Here is a 27,115-nt window from a genome sequence, read left to right on the forward strand (position 1 = left end):
GCAAAGAACCTCAAAGCTTTGTTTTACTGATAACAATGTCAATTTTATTGTGAAAAAGTCATTGCTTTCATACACTTAAGAACTGTACAATCAATAATTTAAAAAAATGTTTTTCGTTGTTATTGTTGCAAGAACTTCTGATAATTATGCAGGTATTTCAGCAGCTTTTAGCTTCAACCAAAGGAAAATAGTGTTTACAATTGTGTGTTCCTACTGCTCCACCAAATCACATTTCCCTTTATCCCGTTCACACAGAAGAGGAAACACCAGGAGGGTCCCGTCATGCTGCCCGACGTTACACTTAAAAAACATGAGCATGTTTTTTTTTTTTTTTAAATATAATCAGAGGCTTCAGTTACAAAGAGGAAAAACACTTTACAATACAAAAAAAGTTGAAATGGAACATTCTAACTAAGTCACATAATTTCTTTGCACCGTATGATGTGCATATTACAGAGAAGAACAACCAGTGCTCTCGACCGAGAGGCTCAAACTAATACCTAGGGATTCTGAAGATGTCCAAAAAGGATTAAAAGAACACTTCTTTGTAGTATTTCTATTACCACATCCTTTCAGGATTCAAATATTAATGGGGGGAGGCCAATAACATTCTGTGGACCCTTTAGTATTTATGTCACTCAACAGATGGACACTAATATGCACAACTGCTCTAAACGCAAGACAGGTTCATTCTATCAGCTATAGCGACTGCAAAAGGCCTGTAGCGAATAGCTTATAGGTCAAACACTGAGAGCTTGCAGCCCTCTAGAGGAAGTTTAAAGGCCTCCTGCTGGCAGCCTGTCGCTCAGCCCGGTTTAAACAGGCTTCATTGGGCAGGTCTGTCGCTGGAGGACGAGGCAGGTCCCTGAGATGAGGGGGTTGGAGGAGAAACGGAAAAGATGAGGAGCATCTATTATTCAGCAAACACGGCTCATCAGACCTGGAAGAAATGCACCGCTGCTTCTGACGTGATTTGATACCGCCAGGAAAAGCCAAAGGAAGTGCTGTAGATTCCACTTGTAACGTCACGATTTCATTTGTGCTTGATATTTAGGAGCAAGCATGAATGGGTTTATTATTCTTCACTCTGACATATCTATAGAGAAACCATGCTGTATGTGCAGATTAAAAGGGCTTTGAGCAAAAGACCTGACTTTTGAACTCATGCGACAACACTGAAAACTGGTAGAACACATGGGATTTGAGATCATTCTGCATTTTTGCCAGACAAAAGAGAAAATATAATGGGAAAGTACTGAAATGTGTGGCAAATGCAGGGTCACACAATGAGAAAATCAGGCAGTTGTGGTACTGAACTCTGGACATTAGGAGAGGTAATTACAGTATAATGTTAAAATATTGTAAATATGATGAATAATCCCACAAGACATGCAGGAAAAAGCAAATCAGAGGAGCCGAGTAAAAAAAAAAATTTTTTTTTAAAAAACTCTTTGCCAATACTGTCCGCTGAGGAGAAATTTCCTGTAATCTGTTTTTAAGGAGAAGACAGTTCTGACCTAAAGAGTAACATTTCCTCAAAAACCTTTTTTTCCTGGATCTTCAAGGACTTTTCAGCGAACAAAAGATGCATGGAAATGCTTGTGCCGTCTCTCTTTTAGCCGAGTGGTCCCACAGTCCACATTCTGTTGTTAATAAACTCTGTTGATTGAGTCATTGTGCAAACGGCCGGCAAATTCAAAGACCACCAACTTGCAGTGCAAATCACATTTTTAATACATCAGTTCATACGCAAGCACTACAAGTCATTTCGCATCAGCCCTCATTGTTGGTAAGCATGCAAGACCATGTGACCGTTTGAGGTACTTTGCAGGGAGCCGAAAAGAGGAAAACCATATGCAAAGCACAGAGGATTATGAGTATGAGCAACCGAGAACTCAACCAATGCGTAATGAGCCCATAAAACAACTTCAAAATGAGGCCTGTCAGCCACTGCAGGGTTTAATCTGCATGAATTCTCCAGCAGAGGGCGCTAGTGAAGAAGGAAACATGCTGTCGGTGATCACTGCATAAAATAAAAATAAAATAAAAATAAAAGAGTCTGATGAAGGACTCGTTTTTATTCAAGGCCTGTGGGTGAGAAATCAAATGTACTGCAGCAAGGTGAGGGGAATAATGTAGCCGTTTGTAGCGCCAGGAAGTGTTTGTTCACATCCTGCTCTCTCCACGTTGGGAGGTGCCACACCTCTGTTGCGCCATCAACACAGCCCTGTGTCGGTTTCCTTGTGTGTTTGCCCGTGTCCACCTGAGTGTTATATAAGGGAAGGGAGGGGGCGGCCCCACCCCTATGCCCGGAGGCTAGGAGATCTTACAGTTGCTCCTAGTGCAGTTCTGTGGCGGACTCTGAGGCGGCCGGATGGATTTGGAGCGTTTGAGGCTGTTGCCTTTGCTGCCTCCGGCGGCGTTGGCCAGCGAGTAGGACCGACCGTGCATCATGACGGCGTTCATGCCGTTCGCCATGGAGAATGACTTCAAATGGCTCTTGATGGCTACAGGAAGCGGTAGCTTATCGATTAGGTGCACAGGGGTACAGGAAACAATGGCGCGGCAGCACAAGTCCTGCAGACTGAATACTGCAATGATACAAAAGACAAAACACACACACACACACACTAGAGTTACAAAACAAAGGCGATCAGGAGGTTGAGCGGTTACATAATCGAACCATAATAACTAGATAAGCAAGCATGTGATACTCCAGGGATTCAATAGTAGCTGCCTCAATGCATCTGCATGCTGAGATCATTTTTTAATCTCTTTACAAAAGTAATGAGAACATTTAAATGATTCAACATTCCCTCGGCAGATGTTAACACGCTGCATGCATTTTTTTTAAAGATAGAGTCCAATGCAAATGGTGAGAATCATATGGTAAGCCTGACATGGGAATATTATTTAAGTATTGGAATGTTATCTACATTTTTAAAAAAAACCTCAGGGAAGATATTTGGTATGTTTAGCTTAAACCACAGTGCTGTTAGCAAGGCTTCTTTAACACAGTCAGTGTTTGGGATTAAAACCATATTTACTAACAGCTGTAATTCTTGAATAGTCCTGTTCATGCTACAGTTTATAGGGGGTTCTAAACTTGTAGTAAACATGAATGATGCCTGAAACTATAGTGGAAAAAGCCTTAATGTATAATGCATTTTAAAGGTATTAATAATGTAATAAATAATTGTAACCAAAGTTAAAATGCATTATAATATTTGCAGATTCCTTGTTACATCTGAAATGGTTGTTTGTCATGTGTTTTAATGCATTATATGTTCTAAAGGAGTAACATAAGTATTATGTATTATAACTGTTTACACAATTATTCACGAGATCATATAAGCTTTAAGTACCAACAGATGGATCTTTTATCTTTTATTTTATTCATAATATAATATAATTAGGCCTGCAAGATATTGAAAAAATGAAAAACTCGATAAACAACAAATAACATAACAGCTCCTGCATGAACAGTCAAGGAGAGAGTGTAAATGGCTGACATTTTGAAAGGCATGTTGAGAGCACTTCCCGTTCTCTGAAATGCAGGATACTGCTTCTGCTAAACAGCTCATCTGGGGCACTGTGAGGTCTCATGGGAAAATCCCACATAATAGTGGAAACAGACAGAGAAAGAAGTGCTTCACTGAAAGCCTTCTGCCTCTAATTACGCAGCTCTGGACGACATACAGTGTGGTTTTCTATGCTAATGGAAAGCTATGCTGATCGTGCCAGTCTTCCTGCATCACCCAGAAGGTTAAAACCAAAGATTTCCACTGTATTAGTGGCATTGCGGTCTAAAATATCAGGAAGAATAGGCCTTTTTGTCACTTTTAATGGATTTGAAAGTGAGGAGATGTTGCCGTATCGATCTATCACTAGTTATCTTATTCCTCTGAATGCTTAGGAGAAAGACTCACCTCTGTTGGGCTTCCAGAACTTCTCCATGCCATGCCTCATGAGCACGATGCGTGAGAGCTCCGTAAACGACTCTATAACGTTGAAGTTACAGAGGGGACTCACTTCGAAAAACGTCATGCCGTTTTTTTCTGCGTACGCCCGTGCCTGTTCAGTGGGGACCTGTCGCTTGAAAGCCAGGTGCAGCCGGTTACCCACAAGAATACGGGGCACACCAGGTGCATGCTGAGGAAAGACAGAGACAAGAAAGTGGGTTACAAAAGGGGGATGGGAGGACCAGAGAGATGAGAACAAGGGAGATACACAGTCCTGTCAGACTGAGTGAATCTCAAAGTGTCACAGCTGGCCTGTCTCATTTATTTATTCAATAAGGCCTGTCATATCTGTGCCCTTCTCTAGTCCTACTCTCTAGGAGCTGTACAGGGCAGCCGCAAGTGGATTCAAACAAACCAGAGTCTTTGAATCCGGGTCAAGTCTTGAATCGTGCTCCAAAAAGATGCGAGTCAAGACCAAGCAGGGATGCACAATATAGCAGTACCGTATATAACCGTGTATAATATATCAATGCTCTGCATTCCCAAGCCATTCGTGGACTCGCTGAAATAACATTAATACTATAAATTCCCTTGTTGGAGGTGTACCATAAAGCTTACATGATAAAATACGTATGTAACTCTCTGTCATTTATTTATTTGCCAAACGACTGTCTTTTTATTCAAATCTGCCCAGTTATGGCGGGTTTTGGGTAAGTGAAACCACAGCAGCTTTGGCGCGCTACGTTATGTATCGTCGTCATTGTCCCGGGTTCTCATTGGTTTGCTGGCATATGGGGAATTTAATGCGCAGGGAAAACTGTCCGGGAATTGCTCGCCCAAGAGCAAACTACATCAAGTGGGGGGAAAAGTCATAACTGAAACTATCATAGCACTTTATTTTCTCCACGGGGAAATGTACTTTTAATGAAAACTTGTAAACCGTTAAACACAGACCTACTGTAAGTAGACCAACTGCAACTATATGAGGTTGTTAATCGATAGTTTACACGTTTGTTAAAGTCATTCTTTAGTTGTTTAAAGAATAGTTAAATTTTCTATATATATATATATGTAGGCTACTAATACTTATAATATTATACTTATTTTTAATTCTTAATAAAAAAAGCAAACACTTCTGGCATACATTTAAATTAGCGCCTGCCATGGTTTCTCTTATTTGTTGTCTCTGATGTTGATGTGTGTGTCCTCAGCCGATGCACCGTACCGTTAATGGTGAAGCATGTAGTTTCTGCCACACTACTGACACCTAGCGAAATTACAAATATACAGCATATTTTGCAAACGGCCCTTTCGCACATCCCTCGAACACAATTCAACAACTTTTACGGGTGTTTGTGAAGGTATCAACAGGTAAATGTAGAATACTTTCAATAAAAGGTCAAACATATTAGGGCTACTTTTAGCTTTGTTGCTATGTGTAACGAGAATAAGCAACTGAGCAGCTAACACTCTGTCTAAAGTGAAAGAGAGCGACTCGCTTATTTTAAAACCCATCCAACACATCTGCACCAGGTGCATTTTTCACATAACACTTCACCCAGTATACCCGGGTAAAAAAGTCACCGCTCACCACTGCCGTATAGGTTACCATATCAGCCAATATTAGAGATTATTTACATTTTGAGTAACGCTCAATACTGAATATTTAATTGTGCATTAATGTACACTATTTTTACATTTAGATTATTTATAATAGTATATGTATACATATTTTTATAACAATTAAATCTTACTGATAAATACATAGCCAAATTATTAATTTACATTATTATCAGCAATTTAAAAGAAAAAAAACTATAATATGGGGATATATCTACACTACTGTTTAAAAGTTTGGGGTCAGTGTTTTTTTTTTTAAGAAATTATTTTATTCAGCAAGGATGCATTAAATTGAGCAAAAGAGACCATAAAAACATTTGTATTGTTACATAATAATGCTGCCATTTTCAACTTTCTATTAAAAGAAACTTAAAAAGAAAATTGATCAGTTTCCAAAAAAATAAAGCAGCACAACATCGATTATAATAAGAAATGTTTCTTGAGCAGCAAATAATCATATTAGAATGATTTTTGAAGGATCACGTGACAGTGAAGACTGGAGTAATGATGCTAAAAATACAGCTTTACCATCACAGGAATAAATTACACTTTAAAATATATTCAAATAAAGGTGGTCTCGCCCAGGGTGTAATTCTGTGTAGAACCGCCACTGGTATGGATTGTACAAATGTGATACCCGGTATCCTAAAAGTTTGGATGGGGGAGTGGAATTTTTTTCCTTCCCGAAAATCTAAAAGCCAAGGGGATGATGGGCGTGGATCAAGCAGTGGGAGACCCCATTCACAACTAAATGTAGCAGGATTAACAAAAACACGTATTGCTTGGAAATAATGACAGTTCTTGTTCATAATGCATATATTTTAACGTAAAATAAGACGATTAAAGACAAGACGGCGGCTCACTGACATACTTCAAAATATATTTCAGCATTTTGGTAATCGAAGGCCTACTACCCCGACTAAGTAACTTTAACCCATACACACTGTAATAGACGTGCCAAGTGCGAAAGCTTGTCAGGCGTAGCAACAGTAACTAGGGAGGGCGGGGCTTAGCGAAGGGTCAATTGTAATTTTGATCAAATAAATGCAGCCTTTGTGAGCATGAGACTTCTTTTTAAAATATTTTGAAAATCTCACTGACCCAAAATTTTTGAACTGAAGTGTACATGTTATTATTATACGTTTCTTAGCAGACTGCTAAAACAGTTTCCTCCCTATACTCATTTGATTCTTACTGAGCAAATCCCTGCACCATGCACCCTTTCAAAGCTCAGCAAGGTCAAAGCTCATTCCGTGTTGAAATGACTCATTATGAATCATCAGCTCAAGTCTGACTCAAGTAACAGCAGCAATGTCAAAGCAGAGGAGCCTCAAGTATTCTAATATTTACAAAAGCAGGTCAAAAGTTCTCAAGTTTAAGTCTCCTGTTCCAACTAATACAACCCTCTTTCTCTCCATAATATGTGCGGTTTGTGCAGCACAGATATCTTCCCGACATGTATCCACTTAATTAAACACAAGAACATACAACTCTCAAACGAGGAAGGAAGGAAGAGACTGTAACAGAGAAGCCTACAAGGAAGGGGGCTGCAGTAAGAGAGGACATCCTCTCTGGATATCAAGCACAGGGCCAGGAACAGGGGGACGAAAGACAAAATAGCTATAATAAATGGAAGTAGGGCTGTATATGTGTGTATATATATATATATATATATATTAGTGCTGTCAAACGATTAAAATATTTAATCGCGATTAATCGCATCAATGCCATAGTTATTAACTCACGATTAATCGCACATTTTTATCTATTCTAAATGTCCCTTGATTTCTATTTGTCTCATTATTTTTTCTAATTTTAATGCTCTTATCAACATGGAAAAGTGGATCAGCAGTAAGTTTGTTCTTAGCTGTGGTATCCATGTGCTTCTGTCTGAAGTCATCCATTGTAGAGCTTAGATCGGGCCCAAAAAATCAAGCCCGACCCGAGCCCGTGCGCATTGTGTCCGAGCCCGGCCCGGCCCGACACATAAACTGTAATTATGAGCCCGAGCCCGATTTAAACCCGTCCATTTTTTAATACGTGAGTCGTTATAACTGACGTTCTCAACTACTTTCTATGTTACTTTCTCCCGCCCGCAACATTTTTGTCCCGCTCCCGCCCGCAAATAGACTCTTTTTTTGTAGGCTACCTCCAAATACTTTCTCCTACGTGTCGCCACCATACACATCAGCATAAATGCTCCGGATAAATTATTTGTTATTAAAGCATTAACACACAAACCACTGTTATAACATAAAAGCAAGCAGGCTACTGAGTGCATGGTTTGGCATGACTGAATGCGCGCAAAGTGCGCTCCCTTAATAATTCCTAAAAAGCTGACATTAGTTCATCGCAATCTCACACATCTGTTATTATCAATGAAGCTGACTGCACAATGCATCTTCCATAATATATACACTTTGTTTGTTATAATTAGAGGATTTGCCAGCATACAGAATTCAGCACTGAACAAAAAGTCTGCTTTGAGCGGTGAGGGGAGTCTATTTTAAATGCTTCTGATTGCCCATTGCGTTCAAAATCAACACATATGTCTGTGATTGGCTACATCACTCAACGCTGCAAACATGTTATAAAAAGAAACTCTGGCCTGTAAATCGTTTCTATTTTGTTTTAGTTGTTCTTGTAGCTTTTCTGCAACATATGAATAAAAATGTATAAGTTTTTATGTTTTATTCATAGATATTTCTAGTTTGGGGGAGTCCCGCGAATCGTTTTATTCTCCCGTATCCGCACACACAGAGTGAGTGCATTACCGCTCGAGCCCACCCTCGCACTCGGCCATCAAATCTAGTCCCGCACCGCACTCCATTGCGTTGAGAGTGCACGTCTCTAGATCGGCGTCTCGCGCTCGCGCCATCCACTCAAAACGTAACGTTAGCCTACTACTCTTTGGCCGGCGCGCAAGCCCAAACAAGTACGTGCGGCGTGCCTGTTGTTTTGTTTCCGGTCTAGCTATCCGGTGTGATGTTGTAGTTTTTCTAACGTTACTAGTTGTTGCAACAGCATGTGAAAAAAATACAAAGTTTGCTAGGCCAAAAAGAGCGTTAATCTCACGATAAAAAAATTGACGCCGTTAAAATGTGTTTGCGTTAACGCCGTTAATAACGCGTTTAACGCACAGCACTAATATATATATATAAATATATATATATATATATACACACACACACAATACATACACACACACACACACACATCAATAAAATACGTTTTGAAATAAAAAAAATAATTAACAAGGCTCAAACATCCATTTCGTAACAGACGTGAGTGTTTATTTGAGCATTTCCGTCAGTGAAACAACACACTAAAGCCTGTAAAACATCGAAATAAATATCAGTAAATAATGGTTACCGAAATAATATAAGAAAGTATTATTTAAAAAACGTTCGTTCCCCACAAGATGCGTTATAAAGCCTACCGATCTGAGCTTTGAGAGGGATGTGGGGCACGAGCAGGAAAGAGACAACTCTTTTCTAATGTCTTTTCTAATTTTATCTTCCGCAGTTTCAAGACATTTAGGCTGTTTGATTTTGCGCTGCCAGAGAAAGCGAAACTAAAATCACCGGTGTGTGTGAAATGCACTTTACAAATAAACTTCACGCGCCTTATCAAGTCTAATAACAAGCACAAACTGTGCTAAATAGATTTTGATGTTTACCACAGTAAAGAACGCAAATATAATAGGCCTGATTTGAACATGAGCCAATAGGAAGAAACATTTATAATTCCCTGTGAAAATGGATGAGACGCGAGTTAAGATTTGGAAAACGAAACAAGAGATTCCATGTCCAGTGGAATAACTAATGGAAAACTGTTAAATTCGCCGATAATCTGGTGACTAGATTGCAAATCAGCATAAAAATCTTAAATTTATGGGCTTGAGTATCTCTCTTATACAGCATGAATCCAAATGTTTCCAAGGCTGCAATGTAACATTTAATTGCTAACCTATTATTTCTTTTGTAAACAACGTTTTGTGCTTCACTCATGTCATAATATTCACGTAAAACAAATCACATACCAAAAAAAATGTTTTGCGTCCCGGAGTATCAGCACCGCTGTGGTGCGGTTGTCAAATTTACAAGCAAATTCCTAAATGGGAGTTGCTTCAATCGGGGAAACCATTGTGGCTGTCTTTCGTACATCAATTGTTTGCGTGCAAACGAAACACAATAAACGCTGTCATGTCATCTTGCTTTCATGATGTTTGGGAATACAATTGCGTGACTTTTGAGATGGCATGTGATGAGATTGATCCGCTGGTTAGTCCAGTTATCCAATCAAATCCTCTGTTGAGTTTGCAATATCAAGCAGCATAAAAGGCTGTTTTGTACAGCTAAAAATGACTAGAAGCAGATGACACCAGACACATTCAAGTTACAAAAGCTCTCTGATGTTAAAAATAAGGTGGATAGCCTACAGAACTATGGGTATAATTGTGACATCACATCCTGTTATCATTCAGAGCAGTTTAATCTTACCTCATCAATCTCCCTGATCCATCGGTCTATCCCGTCAAATGACCAGCGGTTGGTGATGTCATACACCAACAGGATCCCCTGTAGAGGCCAAACAAACAATGCGTTGTGAGCCGGTATCCTGTTCATGCAGTGAGGAGGGACGTTAACAGACTAGCATGACATGAACTGTGCTCGGCAAAAGCATTTCAACACCCTCTAAGCCCACTAGTGAGAAATGTCCTTGTTCAAATCAAACTTTTGAACTCCCTTGAGTATAGACATACTGGTCCTTGTGGATTATGTAAACTTGTTTATAGGAAGTGAATGTGTATGCCCTTTTTTGCCTTTGTCTGAGCACTTAGTACAACATCAGTCCTCTGACCGAGATCATTAAGTGACTCTTTACCTGCGCTCCCCTGGAGTACGACCTGAAAATGGTGCAGAACCTGCCTTGTCCCGAGGTGTCCCTAGAAGCAAACGAGACGAGTCAGGACAAAAAGACTGTAAATACCATGTCAGTTAAGCTTGACACATCAAAACATTTCAAATTTCTAAACACCGTAAGCTGAAGCACCGAGGCATCATAAGCACATTTCTGATGTGAAAGCTGTCCCAAAAGGTAGGCAGAAAAATTGTCCTGCCTTTTAAGTTATCCTTCTTTTGGCCACAATTAAATTCTGTTGCTTTTTAGAGTATAGCACCGCTGCTAACTTAACAACATGCTAATATTAAACAAGTCTCCATGCTTCACATAAGGAGCACTATTTGTGTGGCCCTCAGAGTTAATGCCTATGAAAAGCGTTCCAAATCTGTCACTTAAGAGGTTCTATTTCAGTTAGGATGCTCCCTTAAAAGGCATCTGCCTATGTAGGCAGTAAATAGAAAGGCAGCTCACTTCATTTTGGAACAAAGCTATCAATTTGAAATCGACACTGTTTTGGATGCTGTACTGAGTTTAGAGTTAACCCAAATACAAGATGACTCAGGCGTTTGTGTTGGCGTCACAGCCTAGAAAACCTAGTTTTCCACTGTGGCACGTCCGCACCCAAATAACCTATCCAGCTGCATACACTCAGTGAGAACATTCTCACACACTTAAACTAGCCTTAACTGGCTGGAAAGTGTTAAATATATCTGCATTAAAAAGTCAGAGTGGCTGTTGCCTTTTTGGAGTGGTGGGACTGAACCCACTCTTGAGAATGCCGTTTAGTGCAGCACTTCCACAGTCGTATCAGAGAGCCAATCAGATTTACCTGGGAGCTCTGAAAAGTGCGTTAGCAAAGATAGATGTAGGGCGAGATGAAAGCCCTGAGGACAGACTCTATGAGAAGGAACATGCAGTTAGAAGCCCAATTACTATAAAGCATTACATTATATAGCCCAGCCATTACTGCACACCATGGGAAAACCCTCAAGGGTTTTGAGAATTGCTCCTCGGGCACTTACTACACTCTATGTTAACGCTAATGAGCTTGCTGTTTGTCTTCGTAATGTGTAATTCTGCTGTCTTACAATCCAATGCCTTCCTGATTAGGAAACTTTTCTGTCTCTCTGGGGAAGTGGCTAAATGCTTCTATGGATGTTTAACAGCGACTTCTCAGCCTCTCAGTTAATGGAACTTTCTCTTATTTATGATTTATGAGCTATACATGATTTCTGTATTTTTTTATGTATACACACACACACACACATATATATACAATTTCTTTTATGTTTTTTAAAGTAGGTAGTCTCATATGTTCACCAAGGCTGCATTTTTACAAAAATACAGTAAGAACAGTAATATTGTGAAATATTATTACAATTTAAAATAACTGTTTCTATTTGAATATACTTAAAATGTAATTTTTTCCTGAGATGTCAAAGCTGAATTTTCAGCATCATTATTTCAGTTTCATCTTTCTTGCTGAATGGGAAATAACCCAACACTCATATCTGTAAGGTTGATGAACATGATGGCCAGTGATTTATTATCATTTTGTAAATCTGTCTCAATGCTTTTTTTTTTCAGTGCAAGGAGAAGGAAGGCCTGCTGTCTGTGGATTGAAGCCCAACTATAACACACTGACTCTTTACTTAAAGATTGAATTTGCTTTTAGCAGGTGATGCATCATTCTGTCATGAGGGGAACAAGACAGACAAGAGTTGTGATCCACTTACCAAAGCTCTAGTTTCACTCTCCGTCCGTCCAACAGGATTGTGGTGGTCTTGTAGTCAATTCCTGCAGAATGAGAGACAGAGAACACTTAGCTAAGACCAGTGTATGGTTGTCTACTGAAAAGAAAATAAGTCAAGAGAGGATTGGGAACTCGAAAAGCTTCAGGCGTCATGGTGATTGCATTTGGTGTAAACCTAATTTAATTCCCAGCCAATTCTTTCTTTCATTAGAAGGCAGTAAAGCTGAGATGACCATCTTGACAGTGACGGCGCACATTCAGTGGAGAGTCTGACAGCTGCAACCAATCTGCTGTTACTTAATGCTATCATAGCAGAAATGTGACTAGGACGCTTCCAATAAGGCAATTATCTTGACTGCTCATCTACATTTATCATTCATAAAATGAAAATATGAACTCAGTACGGGCTCCATTAACTGAATGGCAATATCTGCATTTTCGGTCGCTTCACAGCAGGTCAGCATTCAAACCTGTTTTGCATTTTAATAGACAGCTCTGTCTCTAACAAAGGCTCACTTGCGTCTCTTTCCAGTGTGTGTAATATTCACCATGCCAAGAGCACTTGTCTCAGTGAATCATCTTTTTGTCCACTTGAAAAATCTGATTATCCGTAATGCCGACAACACGGATATGGACTACACCTGCCTGGAGTAGTCCAGGAGAGTTTATGAGAGTGGTTTTGGCCATTGCTTCCTCAGGAACATCAGTTCTAGAAAGGAAATCAACTTTGTTCCTCTCGGATTAGAGGAAAAAACAAAGTCACACCCCTCTGTAGTCTATCTATTCCACTTTATATCAGCCGTTTACTCCCTGCTAAGACAAATAAAAGTGGGGACACAGCTGAATAGGGCTGCATGCTTGAGGGGAAAAAACTAATTGCAATATTACTGATAAAAATTGTAATTATAATTTAAACCATTTTTAAAATTTATTTATTTATTTTTTACCTCCAGCTTAGCTGTGCTTGTTTGTAGGGCTGGCCAAAACTTGTCATTACATATGCTACATCCTATACTGCTATACTACAAAATAAAAAGATTAAGAATAATAATAGTAGTACAATAAAATTTCTATTATTATCATTAAATTAAAATAAGAAACATTACTATTGTAATTTATGGTTTTTTTTTTTTTTTACAGGACATCTATAAAATAATACTAATATTTACGGCTATCTTAATTTCTTCATTTTCAAATGTCAAACTATTGAGATTTTATTTGGCAGAAAACCACAGAGAGACCCTTAAAGTTTCTCTTTTGTTGACGAAAGCATGCCCAGTTGCAATTTCGAGGTTTGATTTTGATTAATCATGCAACCCTAAAGCAGAGGCTTTAAAATGGAGAAAGGGTAGGGCAAGGATGGGCGTCCATATTTTTTTCAACAGACAGATGTGGGCTGGTTCTGAGCCCATAGGCTTCGTCTGTCCTCCATTATTAAACATCTAGAAGAGAATGCAACGAGGGAAATGACTCGCACTTAAAAAGGACCACTAGGGCTGATTTCCTGCTGCTCTCCATCCTGCAAAAAGCTTTGCTCTTAAGCAGGGCAGCACATCAAGCCAAAGGCGCATCACACTTCCTTCCTCTAGTATCCCTCCTCCTTTGTTCTGGGTAATTTTATGGGCAGATGGCTCAGCAACGAGGCCTGATAAGGGCAGTACGGTGTAATTATCTCAGGTTCCAGCTCCGGGCCGCAGGCCAAGACTTCCCAGACTAAAGCGGCTAGTTTTGAGGAAGAGCCTGGAAGTGAAAGCTCCAGCAGGACTTGAGGACACCTGAGAGGGATTGAGTGGAGAGTGACACATACGGGCATGTTTAATTAAATTTAAACAGCCTATTATCAATGGGTGGTGGAAAACAAAATAGCTTACAACTGGAGAATGTAGAAGCGTTGGATTTCTTCAATGCAGGAGACCTTTGTTTTTAGAGCATGTCTTTGTGTCTCATTGTTGTGCTTGCTCATAACACATTCAGACAGTATGAATTGCAACGTACCCAGCTACGCTCAGGAGCCAGAACTGGGTGCATGTGAGTTTGAAAGTAATTTCAAAGACTGCAAGCGCATGAGAGTAATGAAACTAACATGCCTGAGGCTGAGAAAGGTAGAAAAGCTGGTTTCAATGAGACCCTGCACTTCAACAGTAGCAGACAACATGATTCTACGCTCGCTGACTTTCACATCTGATCATAACTTTACCATCAGAAGAAATGCCGATACTCTCTTTTTGCTAAAAATGTAACACAATAAAAGCAGTTTTATAATGATGTTTTTAAAGGTTTGCTCCATAATAACATATTCAGAATAACTTAGGTTTAGCTGCAAGTCTGACTTCAGGCCTCAATTTTGTAAAAGAATGAATGAAAACTGACTACAAATATGATAGGAGGATAGCAGTGATTTTGTACCAGGACTGGGGAAATGCAACATATTTTCAAAATGGACTGGACAACTAATTGGTCTTAAAGGGATAGTTCAACCATAAATGAAAATTATGTAATTATATTTGCCGTTCCAAACCGGATTGACTTTCTTCTGCGGAACACAAAATAAGATATTTTGAAGAATGTTGGCAACCAAACACTTTTGGTTCCCACAGACTTCCAATGTATGGACAAAAATATATATTTTTATGTTTCACAGAAGACACAAAGTCCTACAGGTTCGAAATGACATGGGGTTGAGTAAATGAATACAGAATTCTCATTTTTGGTTGAACTAAAACTTATCAAAAGTGACAGTAAAGACATTTATAATGTTACCAAAAGCTGCTTTTCCACCGTCGGGCCGAACGGTTCTTAGAACAGTAAGAATTGGTTCCAGTTGTATTTCCACTTGAGCCTGGTAAGGCATGGCATGATTACAAACTGTGCTCAGCCCGGAATTCTCAGAACGGTTGGCTAGACGGAACCGTGCTGTTAGGATGCGTGTAGTGATGTCGCCCCTTCACTTGACTGTTGCCTGGCTACCAATTTCTCACAAATTAATAATAAAATTAAAATAAATATCTGATCATCCTCGATAATGGTTGCCATTTACATCTCATATCGTCTGTAAACTGTTGCATTACCAAGGCAATGACTGGCGCATTTGTATGGCTGCAACTACTAATTGATAAAATCGATAATGATCGATAATGAAAATTATCGACAACGAATGTCATTATCGTTTAGTCACGTCTGCCGACCGTGTACGTTAGCGTAATGTTAAACATGGCTTGCCCTGTCAGGCGCGCTTTGACAGTGTGTTGTTTAATGTATGCTAATTCCTCAGCGCAGAATTTTCATTTTTATATGCTTATATCCTGATCTACTGACGTAGATTTGTGGGGCGTGTTTGAAAGAAGCGTTTTAGGCGTTTTGAGCGTTTAACTTTTACAAAGAATATCTCTTTGCGTTTGAGACTTTGAGCTTTGTAATTCTGCAGATCTTATACATGCACAAACAGCTACATAGCAAACTAAAGAAAAAAGAAAATAAGAAATCTCATCATCATATGACCCATTTAAGCAAAGAGAATGATTTGGCCTGACAGCGGAAAAGCGTCTAAGGATTTCTATTAATAAATGTTGTTTTTGAACTTTCTTTTCATCAGAGAATGTTGAAATTTTTTTTATCACAGTTTCCACAAATATAAAGCAGCACAACTGTTTTCAACATCGATAATAATAAGAAATGTTTCTTGAGCATTCAATCAGCAGCATATTAGACTAATTTCTGAATGATCATGTGACACTGAAGACTGGTAGCCTGGATGCCAGCCCGAAACCCGCCCACAAAATATTTAGGTCGGGAAGTTCGGTCTGGACTCGATCCGTTGAGGAGCTATTCTGCCCGAACAAAAATAGTTCGGACCAATCAAATTGTCAGGGCAGGCTTTATACGATGATGGACAGACAGATGAGCAACCATAGACATCATATCTATGTGAGCAACGGTAACGTAACAATCCACGTCATCAGAGCGCTTGGGTTGAATTCATGGCTGCCGCTGGAGAATTGAGTTGTGTATATTCCGCTATCGCGTGTGTTATAGATAGAAGGTTTAGACAGCACATTAATTTTAGAAGAGGAACAGAGAACCGCGATCAAGGCATTTGTCGATGGGAAAGATGTTTTTGCCGACCTTCCTACGGGATTCGGATAAAAGTTTAATCTATTAGTGTTGTCACGATACTAGAATTTCTAACTTCGATACGATACCTTGAAAAATATCGATATTCGATACCATTTACGATACCACAGAGAAAAAAACTGCCACAATATTAAGGGGGTCTTTTTTTATTTAAAGTTAAATATAACAAGTCTAGAACATGACAATGAGGTATATTTTACATGAAAAAAATGTCCTGAGTTCTATCTGTTAATATTATTTCATTGGACAAGAGCTAACATGAGCCGTTCTTTTTTTATTACCTACTGTTATCAAAGATTAAAATATACTGTTACAAATGCATTGTTCATCGGTCATAAATGCTGGTTAATACATTAGCGTAAATCAAAGATTAAAATATACTGTAACAAATGCATTGTTCATCGGTCATAAATGCTGGTTAATATATTAACGTAAATCAAAGATTAAAATATACTGTAACAAATGCATTGTTCATCGGTCAAAAATGCTGGTTAATATATTAACGTAAATCAAAGATTAATATATACTGTAACAAATGCATTGTTCATCGGTCATAAATGCTGGTTAATAGCCTACATTAACGTAATTTGATGAACCGATTTAAATGCAAACGTGCGTGCATCACACGCGGAAACAATGCTCAATGGATTGGCATGAAGTCAAGTCACCTTTATTTATATATTGCTTTTAACAATACAGATTGTGTCAAAGCACTTAACAGTATCAAATTGGAGTGTGAAGCGCGTCTCCGCGCTATTCTCCGACATGCCCGCTCGCGGTGTGTAGCGCGTGCCCTGTCCACACTATTCTCCGACATGCCCGCTCGCGGTGTGTTTTTTTACACGTGTCAGCGCTATTCTCCGGCATGCCCGCTCGCGGTGTGTTTTTTACGCGTGTCCGCGCTATTCTCCGGCATGCCCGCTCGCGGTGTTCTTTATCAATCAACCAAAGCCGGTCGCGGCGCCGCACTCGCCATCTTCCCATTCACTTTTGCTATTTAACCAGAGCGAATGAGACGAGTGCGTCACGTGTCGTGTTTGTCAACGCGCCTTTGGCGAGAAGTGAAAGTGACCCCTCGGCTAGTATCGGTGTATCGATACTTCGGGAAATTAGTATTGGTACCGTTCCGATATTTCAGTATCGATATTTATCGAAATATCGATATTTTTGAATACACTACATTTATCTCTCAACATACGTCACTTACTCCGTTGCTTTGATTGGTTCTAGGTCTATCCAATTGAGTGCAGAGGCCTTTCATTTCCTAGTTCGGTTGACACAGGCCCCATAATCACTGCCCAATGGAGCAGTATCAGACTCACATTCTGACTAGAATCTGAGTATGACGACGTCAGGCTACAAGACTGGAGTAATAATTCAGCTTTGCATCACAGCAATAAATTACATTTTAAATCTATGAAAATATAAAAGTTTCAATCCCAATATTTTTACCGCATTTTTGATCAAATAAATGCAGCCATGGTGAGCAAAAGAGATTTCTTTCAAAAACAAGAAAATCATACCAAACCCAAACTTGTGAATGGTAATGTATCATGGGTTCTTGTGTTCGTAAACAGTTAGGCTAGAAGAAGAGCAACAAAATAGAATCAAATTGGTCTCGAGATGCATTTTTAAAAGTTGTTCTATTTTAACTTGACAGGCGGTGTTAAAAAACACTGACGGAGCTTTAAAGGGGATAAATTCAAAGATGCAAGTTTCTGAGGATCTTACCTTACCAACTAGCCTGGTTAAAACCAGACCATTCTCAGTTGTAACTGAGTTAGGGTCTGGCAAAGCGTCATAGACAAATCATTTCCTGAGGGGCGTCACCAACGGACGTCGCGGATAGACCTAAAACCAATCAGAGCGATGAAGGAGATGACTGTAGCAATGTTTACGATTTAGGGAAGGAGGAGGCGGGAACCGGAGAACGTTAAACACTTTATTTAAAATAAAACAAACAAACAAACTACAAAGAACCGCCAGCAGCCCCTCGCGGACGACTGCTGGCTACCGAAAATAAAAATCAAACATAAACAAAACACAGGCCTGTTCCTCTCTCGATCATCCACGCCGTCGCTCCTCCATGAGAGATGCGAGACCGGTGTGCTCACAGGTGTCGCTCATTAACACTCGCACCACCAGTCTCGCGCCGTTCTCTCATGTCCCTCGGCCTTGTCCTGTTCGCCACAATGACGTATGCAGAGCGACGGAGAAACATCTCAGAGTGTTGTTTTTTGCTTGGTTTTTAACTAAAAGGAAACGTACAAATTGCTTAAAACAGACGCAATAGCTGATTCGAACAAGTAATGTTCGACGGCGGCATCCATCTTTGTAAAGAAGGCTACAAAATCTGCATCAAAATCCTAGTGCTGTCGTCATTGTGTAAAGCCCGCCCCAACGTTTCAGATTGGTGCCTCGATTCCGACGGATTGGAAATGGGTTTGAATGGGTTCTTTGCCAGACTAACTTTCAGAGCTAATCTAAATTTGCCGGAAGTTCTCTGGGTTTTCCCAGGCTACTTACCAACTGTCAAACAACTAAATTATACTGCCAGCATACTAAAGCACATACAAAGCACAGCCACTAAACACAAGTTTTGTACTCACGAAAAAGATAAAATCGACAGATCTCACTAATCAGCTAATCAGACATGATTCTGTAGTCTCTAGACTTCTGTGTGCAATGATGACCTTTTTCTATTGTATATGTTTCTTTCTTTACTTGTTTTTCTATTATGCCTTTTTTTTACTACTACAAGTACTGTTTAATGGAGAAAAACACTATCATGGTTATATTGGAATCGCTGTGCTTGTCTGAGCCAAATCCATCAATCACTAGCAGGCCAACCAAGATGTCTGCATCTGCAACTTTAGACTCTAAATATTTACAGATGTCCACTTAAAGCCAGCGCAAAGACGAATCAATGAGAGTAAACACCACAGAACCAATTTATAAGAATACAGACTGCAAAATTTAAAACCAACAGCATAAAGCGGTTTGACAAGGCTTCTCTGAACTCATAAAACATTTTATTTGTCATTTAGCTAAAGCATTGTAAAAAGTAGGTGGCTGCAGGGGAGCACTAGTTGACTTTATATATATATATATATTTCACACGTTTTACTTTTGAATTAATATTAAGACAAATATATTATGAATGATAATAATTCAAGTTAATTTATCTACACATCAACCAAAGTTTATCGTGTGTCTCCAAGTGAAGCTGAACTGACCGTCACGCAGAGTAACACATTCATGATTCATGCAGGCTACAAATGCGCACTTTGAATCTGAACTACTGGATTCGACTAAGGCTGCAAGGTTTGTGAAATTAAATGTTCAATAATGATAAATTATATAAATGCATACTTGCTGAATGCTGATGGTAAATCAGAAAGTATTATAGCCTTTCTGTTACTAATAATATAAAAGGAAACACTATAACGCTTTTTTGTAGGGGTGGCATGATCCGCTTTTTTTGCCTCCGATACCGATTCCGATACCTGGGACTCAGTATTGGCCGATACCGATTCCGATACCTGGGACTCAGTATTGGCCGATACCGATTCCGATACCTGGGACTCAGTATTGGCCGATACCGATCCGATCCAATACTAAAATAATAATTAAAAAAACAGTGCCAAATTACCTAATAAACTGTATCTGTATGCCTCACTGTGGGGAAGAGACTGTGATTATTCTTTTGTTGAAGGCATCAAAGCTTGACTTAAACATTATTTTCCTTACTTTGTAAAACAATACAGACAAAATATATACTATATAATTAAAATACATTTATTTTAAAATTTTAAGCGCAACTTTTTAATGAAGCAGCAACATATGATACATAGATTGGACAGAACAACTAATGCTTTCTGTACACCTAAAGACTTTGAAAAGATTTAGAAAAGACTTTATAAGATTATCAGCTCACATCTAAAGACTTGGGTTCACAGTTTTTAGTCTCAGACTAAAGACTTGCGATAATATCAAACATGTTTGATATGAAAGACTAGAGAAAGACTGGCATAAATCGGGTCGCCGACTGCAGATTATCACCTCACATTTAACGATCGAGACGACGGGAGCGCGCCGAGACTCCAGTAAGATTCCTAAAGACTGCCGGTCTTTAGTCTGGGACTGTGAAAATCCTTTGGTGTACGCCCGGCATAAGGCTATCAATAAACTGCCATTGCGCATAAAGTATTGTAATATGAAAGGATCCAATTCAGAGCGGCACAAAACCTTATGCGCTTCCCGTGCGCAGAATGATGCGCTCGAAGCAACATGGAGTCACGGCGTGCAGCGCGTCGCATTGAAAAGTTCAAAGCACAAAAGTAAGATATACATATATTTCTTTATTTATTCATTAGTTTGAGCCTTTTAACAGTTTTAAATTTCAGTTAATGTGCGTGTGAAGAGCAAATATATTGCTCTCTACTCCAGTGTTGTGATCACTGAGGAGTTGTGTTGTGATCTAACAGACACCCGGTTGAAAGTAACATGTGAAACTCCAGCACGTTAAAATCCTTTTATGCAAACCATAGACCTTTATCTACATATCTACAGTATAATAATAGGAACATTGACTCATCTTGGAGAGAGTTTCACCGTGTTGACTGTTTTACCCGAGCGCAACGCGCTGTTTGAGTGCTGAGAATGACTGACAGCCGCAGCGGAGGGAAGCACTTAGGTGAAGATTAATTTAACGATTTAAATCTGTACCTCACATTATGTAATGGCTTCACAAATCTTGGAATACAGTACACGAAAACATTATAGTGCTTTATAATGTTTTTGTGCCTTTTGTGTTGTATAACAATAACATAGGCTATACAATATCGGATCGGATTTGGATGGTCTCGTCGGGCGATACCCGATCCGGCAAATATTGCTAGTATCAGAGCAATACCGATACTGAGTATCGGATCGGCGCACCCCTACTTTTTTGCATACAGTTTACTTTCTTTGTTTAACATTAGGGCTGAAACGATTCCTCGAGTTACTCGAGTTACTCGATTACAAAAATTCCTTGAGGCAAAAACTCTGTCTCGAAGCCTCGTTAAATTCCTATGACGCGCACTAGGCGCGGCGTAGGGATTTGATTGTTTCACACGGACCGTTTATTCACACGGACCTGTTCAAGAAGCATATATTTTTAATTTAGTTGGCGCGATGGCGGAGAATAAATATGTAAATAAACGGCAGAAATTGTCTAAAGTGTGGGATCATTACACACTTAATTCACTTAATACACTTAACTCGCTGAAACAAGGTAACGTAGTCTAAGCCTATTGATGTTCGCTGATTTTAATCCCATACTGTATTGTAGCGATGTCGTCATGATGCGGTTTGACTAGATATGATTTTTAGCTTTGATGACATTTTTAAGTAGTAAACGTAACTATCACGTTCAATTGCAAGAGAGTATAGCCTAAAAAAGGAACCCCTTCACACACACACACACACACACGCCAGTCAGACCGATTGCAGCAATGCATCACATATGCTTAAACTTTTATGTAGCCACGCAACAATAATTTCAGCATGCATTCACTGTACACACCGGGACGGTGGAGGTTCCTCGATGGAGGAACAAATATTGTATTGCAGTCTTTGCGAGACCTTGTTTGTATTTCACGTCTGCCAAATACAGACAACAACAAAAAATTAAAGTCCCCAGCCTGTTAGTTTTTAATAAAGATTCAGAGTACTCATTTTTCAGTTAAAACGCACAGAACAAAAAGTGCGTCGGCTTGTACTGCGTGTTCAACAAGTCACGTTACAGCTCTTCTTCAGCGTCAAACTACCAGAATACACAAATATGCTTAGATTCTTAGAGTGGTTATATTATAACATCTTAAAGGAAAATTCACATATGAGATAGCTTTATAACTTGCATACTATATAACTTATAGTATATAACTTATAACAGCTTTAACTGAAATAGACTAAAGTTTAATATAACTATTCTGTTAATAAAACACACACACACACAAAAAAAATCCGATTACTCGATTAATCGATCGATTAAGTGCTAGATTAATCGATTACAAAAATAATCGATAGCTGCAGCCCTATTTAACAGTTCTATCTAGTAATGTATTAGACAAAAAAAAGATCATAAATAATAAAGACAGAGAATGAGAGCGCTGGCTCAGGCACTGCCATTCTCAGGCCCATCAAAATAAAAGTCCCGCTTCCAACACGTCGGCCAAACAGAAAAAATTAACACCCAATGGCAATATAAAAAAAATATAACAAAGTAAAATATCAGCCGATATGTTGGCATGGCAATATATCGGTTGACCACTTTATATAATGAGTTTTTAAACCATAAAAGGAACCATTCTTGGCTTTAATACTTCACCTTGCTCACAGCCAATTCCTCCAGATACCCTATGTATAATACATTAAAAAGGCCTTTCAACTTTAAAACAATCTGAGCACATCAGGATGGCATCTCTCTCAGGGATGTATACAAGCCTGCAGCGGAAATCACCAGCGCTGAATCCACGGACTGCTCGTGGAGCCATCTGTGTTGATTTTGAGTGATTGTGCAAGGCAACTCTTTTGAAGCTGGACCAGCAAGCTCCCCAAGAACACTTCAGAAAACAGCCATCAACTGTGAGATCTCTCACACCCATAGAACACACGGTTCCCTAATAGGTTCAAGCAACAAGATAAACAGCAGCCCGTATGTATAAAAAAGGGATAGAACAATAGCGACCCAACTCACATGAGGCTCATTTGGATATGAAAGGCATATCGGTCAATAATTGGTCTATCACCTCACTGAGTCGGCTTACGCCTAATGACAGAGCGTGGATGATCTCATCTCATCACAGCCAATGGAGAGCCATTAAATAAACCAAATAAAATTAGCTTGTGTTTAAAACTGGTCTTGACGGTGTGCTGTACTGACCTGTTCAATGAAAACAGACACTTCCAACTTCTTAGTCATGTTTACTTGTGTGTTTTGTATCCTGAGGGAAATCTCTGTGCTGGAACACTCCCCGAAAACATCTAGAACAATCTTAACTAATAAATAAAAGAGTTCAACCAATACTGATTTTTTTGACCAATACTAATAGGCCTACAGATTATTTTTGATAACATCTCAAAATTACAGATAATGGGTGTATGACCAATATTCATTCCACACTTTTTAAGTTAAACTGTTATCGATTCCACAGAAAAATGGCACCATTTGAGAGAAAAGCACCCAACAACAACATTCAGCTATGAGTGTCTGTATTTTAGGATAATTATTCAACACTTTAAATAGCAGTGATTCACTGTGAAAAATATTACGTGTTGTTTTTCCTCATGATCATTATTATTGTGACAAAATAAAACAAATTCAAATTGGTTCTGCCGGTTATCAGGTACTTGTCGGTCATAAAAAAGCAATATGGGTTGATCTCTACTCATTATCCATATCCAATAAGCAATGTGTAGAACGGATTTAAATTATTGGTCCTATTTTTAACACAATGATAACTAAATTATTATTATACTACAACAATAACACATCATATGCATAAATAATATTGGTATTATTATTATTTTATGCAAAGTTGATCTGCAATCTAGAGGGTCACAAATATATTTTTTGTCATTGTTTAAGCTACCTCTAGGCCTAATAGCTACACATTTCTTATTTGAAAATAAATGGTTACTTTTTAAAAAGTTAATGGTGCCATTTATCTATCCAGCACACTGCTATTTCCGCTCCTAAAGAAGTTTAATAAATAGCAAAGTTTCAGCTTTTTATATTTTTATCAACAACTGTTATATCCATTCCATGAACAATCACACATAGTCAATAAGTAAATCCACCAATCATCTAATAAATGTATAATTTATCCATCAAACAATAACCAATTAAACTGAGATCTGTGAATACTGGTCAACAATACTGTATAAAAACAATTATTGGAACTCCACTAAAAAACATGAAGTGTATGTTACACAACTACTGAGTAGAAAATGTGCAGCTTTTATATAACAATCTGATTGGGCAAATGTGAGAATTACACAATCCTCCAAGAGATAAACAGAATAATAAACTATTTTCAATCACATGCGTTTCCACCTCCTGTAAGTCACTGACACTGCAATATGGAACCCACAGAATGACTCACCATAAACACAAACATAATATTGACCATGTTATTTGGTAAACCTGTTAATACAACTATTCTCTGAATGGGTCACAGTAAGTGACAGCCTTGAGCTGAGATCATTCCGGCTGAATGATGTGTTACTCGCATTCTGCGTAGAGAAGATTGTGTGGGATGTGTTGACAAACTCACCACTGCTGTAGGCATATGGAGACTCAGCAGATCCATCTTGAAGGCTGTCCAGGATCTCTCCTTTTCCCACATCGCTGTCTCCAACCAGGAGGAACTTGAGCAGGTAGTCGTAGCTCTTTACAGGGCTGCCCTGGGTGCCCATGATTGCTCACATCAGAGCCAGACTGAGAGCAAAGGATAGGAGACAACCGTGTGTGTCCCTCTCTGATGTCAAAGATGGGCCCTGAATCCTCCAGAGCTTTGGGGGTCTGAGTCTCTTGTGTCAGGTCTATCTTTAAATGGGTGTCAGGCCAAATCAGCAGATAGACCAGTTCAAATCATTCCCCACCCGTCCAGTCCAGATCCGGAAATGGTTTAAAGTGTACAGCCTTTAAATTGTCCAGCCGTATTCACTCGTCCAGTCTAAATATTGTAAAATAATATGGATCATCAATACATTCATAATTTATTGGCTGGAAAACTGAACAAGTAGGTTGTTTACATTTCTTCCGAGACGCTCAAATCATCATTACTGACAAAAAATTAAAATAATACACGTATAAGTCTCAAAACAATTTACCAAAACATCTATTTTATCATAGCAAGTTATTGCTATAATAGAAAAGCAATGGAGCTATCAAGCTAGTGCATTGTTAGCATGCGCCTGCCAAGCTGTCAATACAAAGAAATAATCTCATCAAATTTTTATCTAATAATCGCCAGCACGGTTATGACAATATTAACAATAAGAATGTATATTTGTTATCTTAAAACGAATTAAAATACATTAAAGGCGAGATGTTGTACAGATGGCGCAACACAGCATCGGCTAACGCTAACGTTACTAGCTATGAGCCTAGCGCGTCAAAAACAAGTGCACATTGATTTTATATCATAGTTAAGGGAATAAACTTCTCACAATCACAATATATTCCTGCTGCAATTTGATGTTAGATAAAACCTCAGCCTGAAAAAAGGAAGAAGGATATCCACATTCGCGCTCCAGCTAGCTTGAGCAGCCGATGCTAGCGCGTCTGGCAGAAATCATGGCTCCATTTCTGTTTTTCTCTTAATAGAGATTCATGTGAGATCGCGCTGCTCGTCTCGGGACCTCTGTTCGTTATCAGGCGGTTCTGGGGTGAGGCACGGTAAGTGAGGGGTTAAACAATAATCCGACCGACCCGCAGGTTATTATTGCTTGTGCTGTAAATGCTCTCAGATATCCAAATATGTTCCATGTTCTCTCACACAGGAGAGATCACACACAACACACTGTCACGCTGAGCTTTCACCTCTGCGCTCTGACTGACTGTAGTGTACCTCCCCCTACACACACGCGCGGGCACACACACACAAAAACATTATTTTGATATAAATTTAATTTAAAAAATAAAATTATTGGAAATATTTTGATATATAATTAATAAAAATAAATTATTTTTAAAATACCTTTACGGTTTGGAAGATAGATAGATAGATAGATAGATAGATAGATAGATAGATAGATAGATAGATAGATAGATAGATAGATAGATAGATAGATAGATAGATAGATAGATAGATAGATAGATAGATAGGCAGGACACTAGGATTGGAAACGCATCCATTCATACAATTAATTTGTTCTCAGTGTGTATATAAAGGCAGGTTATGTATATGTCCAAATCTCTTTCTTTTATAGTTATGTAACTGTTTAGGCTGAGGGACAGTTCAATTGGTACTAATTCCAAATATGACTGAGGTTGTCCGTACCTAATATGCTGCATACATAAATTAAGGTGAGTAAATGACAGATTTTTCGTTTTTGGTTGAATCATATTATTTTAAATCTACCTTTTGAAAATCTAAACGGATGATGTTCACCTTCTGTTCACAGTGCTTATATTACAGGTTGCTGCTCATGTGACAGATGCAGGGGGGTTAATGTGAAAGGGACAAGCTAAAGGTCTTGGCACTTTCAGGCAATCATCAAACGAAGATAATCCCCCTCCCCTGAATAGATTAAAATGCAAATTGCATATGAAGTCTTTGTGTCTGCCCATTGAGATTAGAGCTACATGAGGGTCTCAAGAGAGACAAGGGGACATCTGGACCCTGCATCAAATTCTATACCAGCCATTAAAACCATAAATGCTCAACCCCCATCATATACATAATGGTGCTTGTTATATATGATTTGAGAAAGCTGTTTTGAATAGAATTCTATCAATTTCCTTTGTTCGTTCATGTATAGTGAGCTTCTCAGCTTCCAATAAATGAGTATACGACCATACACTGTATAACATGGCACATACTTATATGTGACTATACAAAATACAGATCAACTTTGTCCTATCTATGTAAAACAGGAAATAAACGGTGGAACTAAACTGTAATAGATATTTTGACTACCCATCTTTGTGTCAGATACAAACACAGAGGTGTTATTCCCTCACAACAAACAT

At 38.9% G+C, this 27,115-nt stretch overlaps 1 protein-coding gene across 2 annotated transcripts; it reads right to left on the bottom strand.

Annotated features, from left to right (window-relative positions):
* Positions 1-17: 17 nt before the first annotated feature.
* rab40c (RAB40c, member RAS oncogene family) lies at positions 18-25,985 on the bottom strand. Of its 2 annotated transcripts, XM_077212479.1 has the most exons (7): positions 25,591-25,985; positions 24,693-25,094; positions 12,224-12,284; positions 10,470-10,530; positions 10,085-10,162; positions 3,930-4,152; positions 18-2,591 (listed from the first exon to the last, which is right to left on the bottom strand). In XM_077212479.1, exons 2-7 carry the CDS (start codon positions 24,832-24,834, stop codon positions 2,317-2,319), a joined length of 840 nt encoding a protein of 279 aa, XP_077068594.1. In that variant the 5' UTR covers positions 24,835-25,094; positions 25,591-25,985; the 3' UTR covers positions 18-2,316. The 2 variants fall into 2 exon arrangements, with proteins under 2 accessions (XP_077068594.1, XP_077068593.1); XM_077212478.1 differs by having other exon boundaries at positions 24,693-25,985.
* Between the last annotated feature and the right edge of the window lie 1,130 nt (positions 25,986-27,115).

This window comes from Siphateles boraxobius, unplaced genomic scaffold (assembly GCF_051911475.1).
Source record: "Siphateles boraxobius isolate OS27281-9 unplaced genomic scaffold, OSU_SipBor_1 66, whole genome shotgun sequence".
In the NCBI taxonomy this organism is placed as follows: Eukaryota; Metazoa; Chordata; class Actinopteri; order Cypriniformes; family Leuciscidae; genus Siphateles; species Siphateles boraxobius.

Bases quoted from the DNA above. Each gene is read 5' to 3' on its own strand.
- rab40c (XM_077212479.1), bottom strand. From the start codon at position 24,834: ATGGGCACCCAGGGCAGCCCTGTAAAGAGCTACGACTACCTGCTCAAG. The intron at 12,285-24,692 runs GTGAGTTTGTCA...CTCATTCTGCAG, and splicing joins TCCATATGCCTACAGCAGTG to GAATTGACTACAAGACCACC. The intron at 10,531-12,223 runs GTAAGTGGATCA...GTTTGCTTCTAG, and splicing joins AGAGTGAAACTAGAGCTTTG to GGACACCTCGGGACAAGGCA.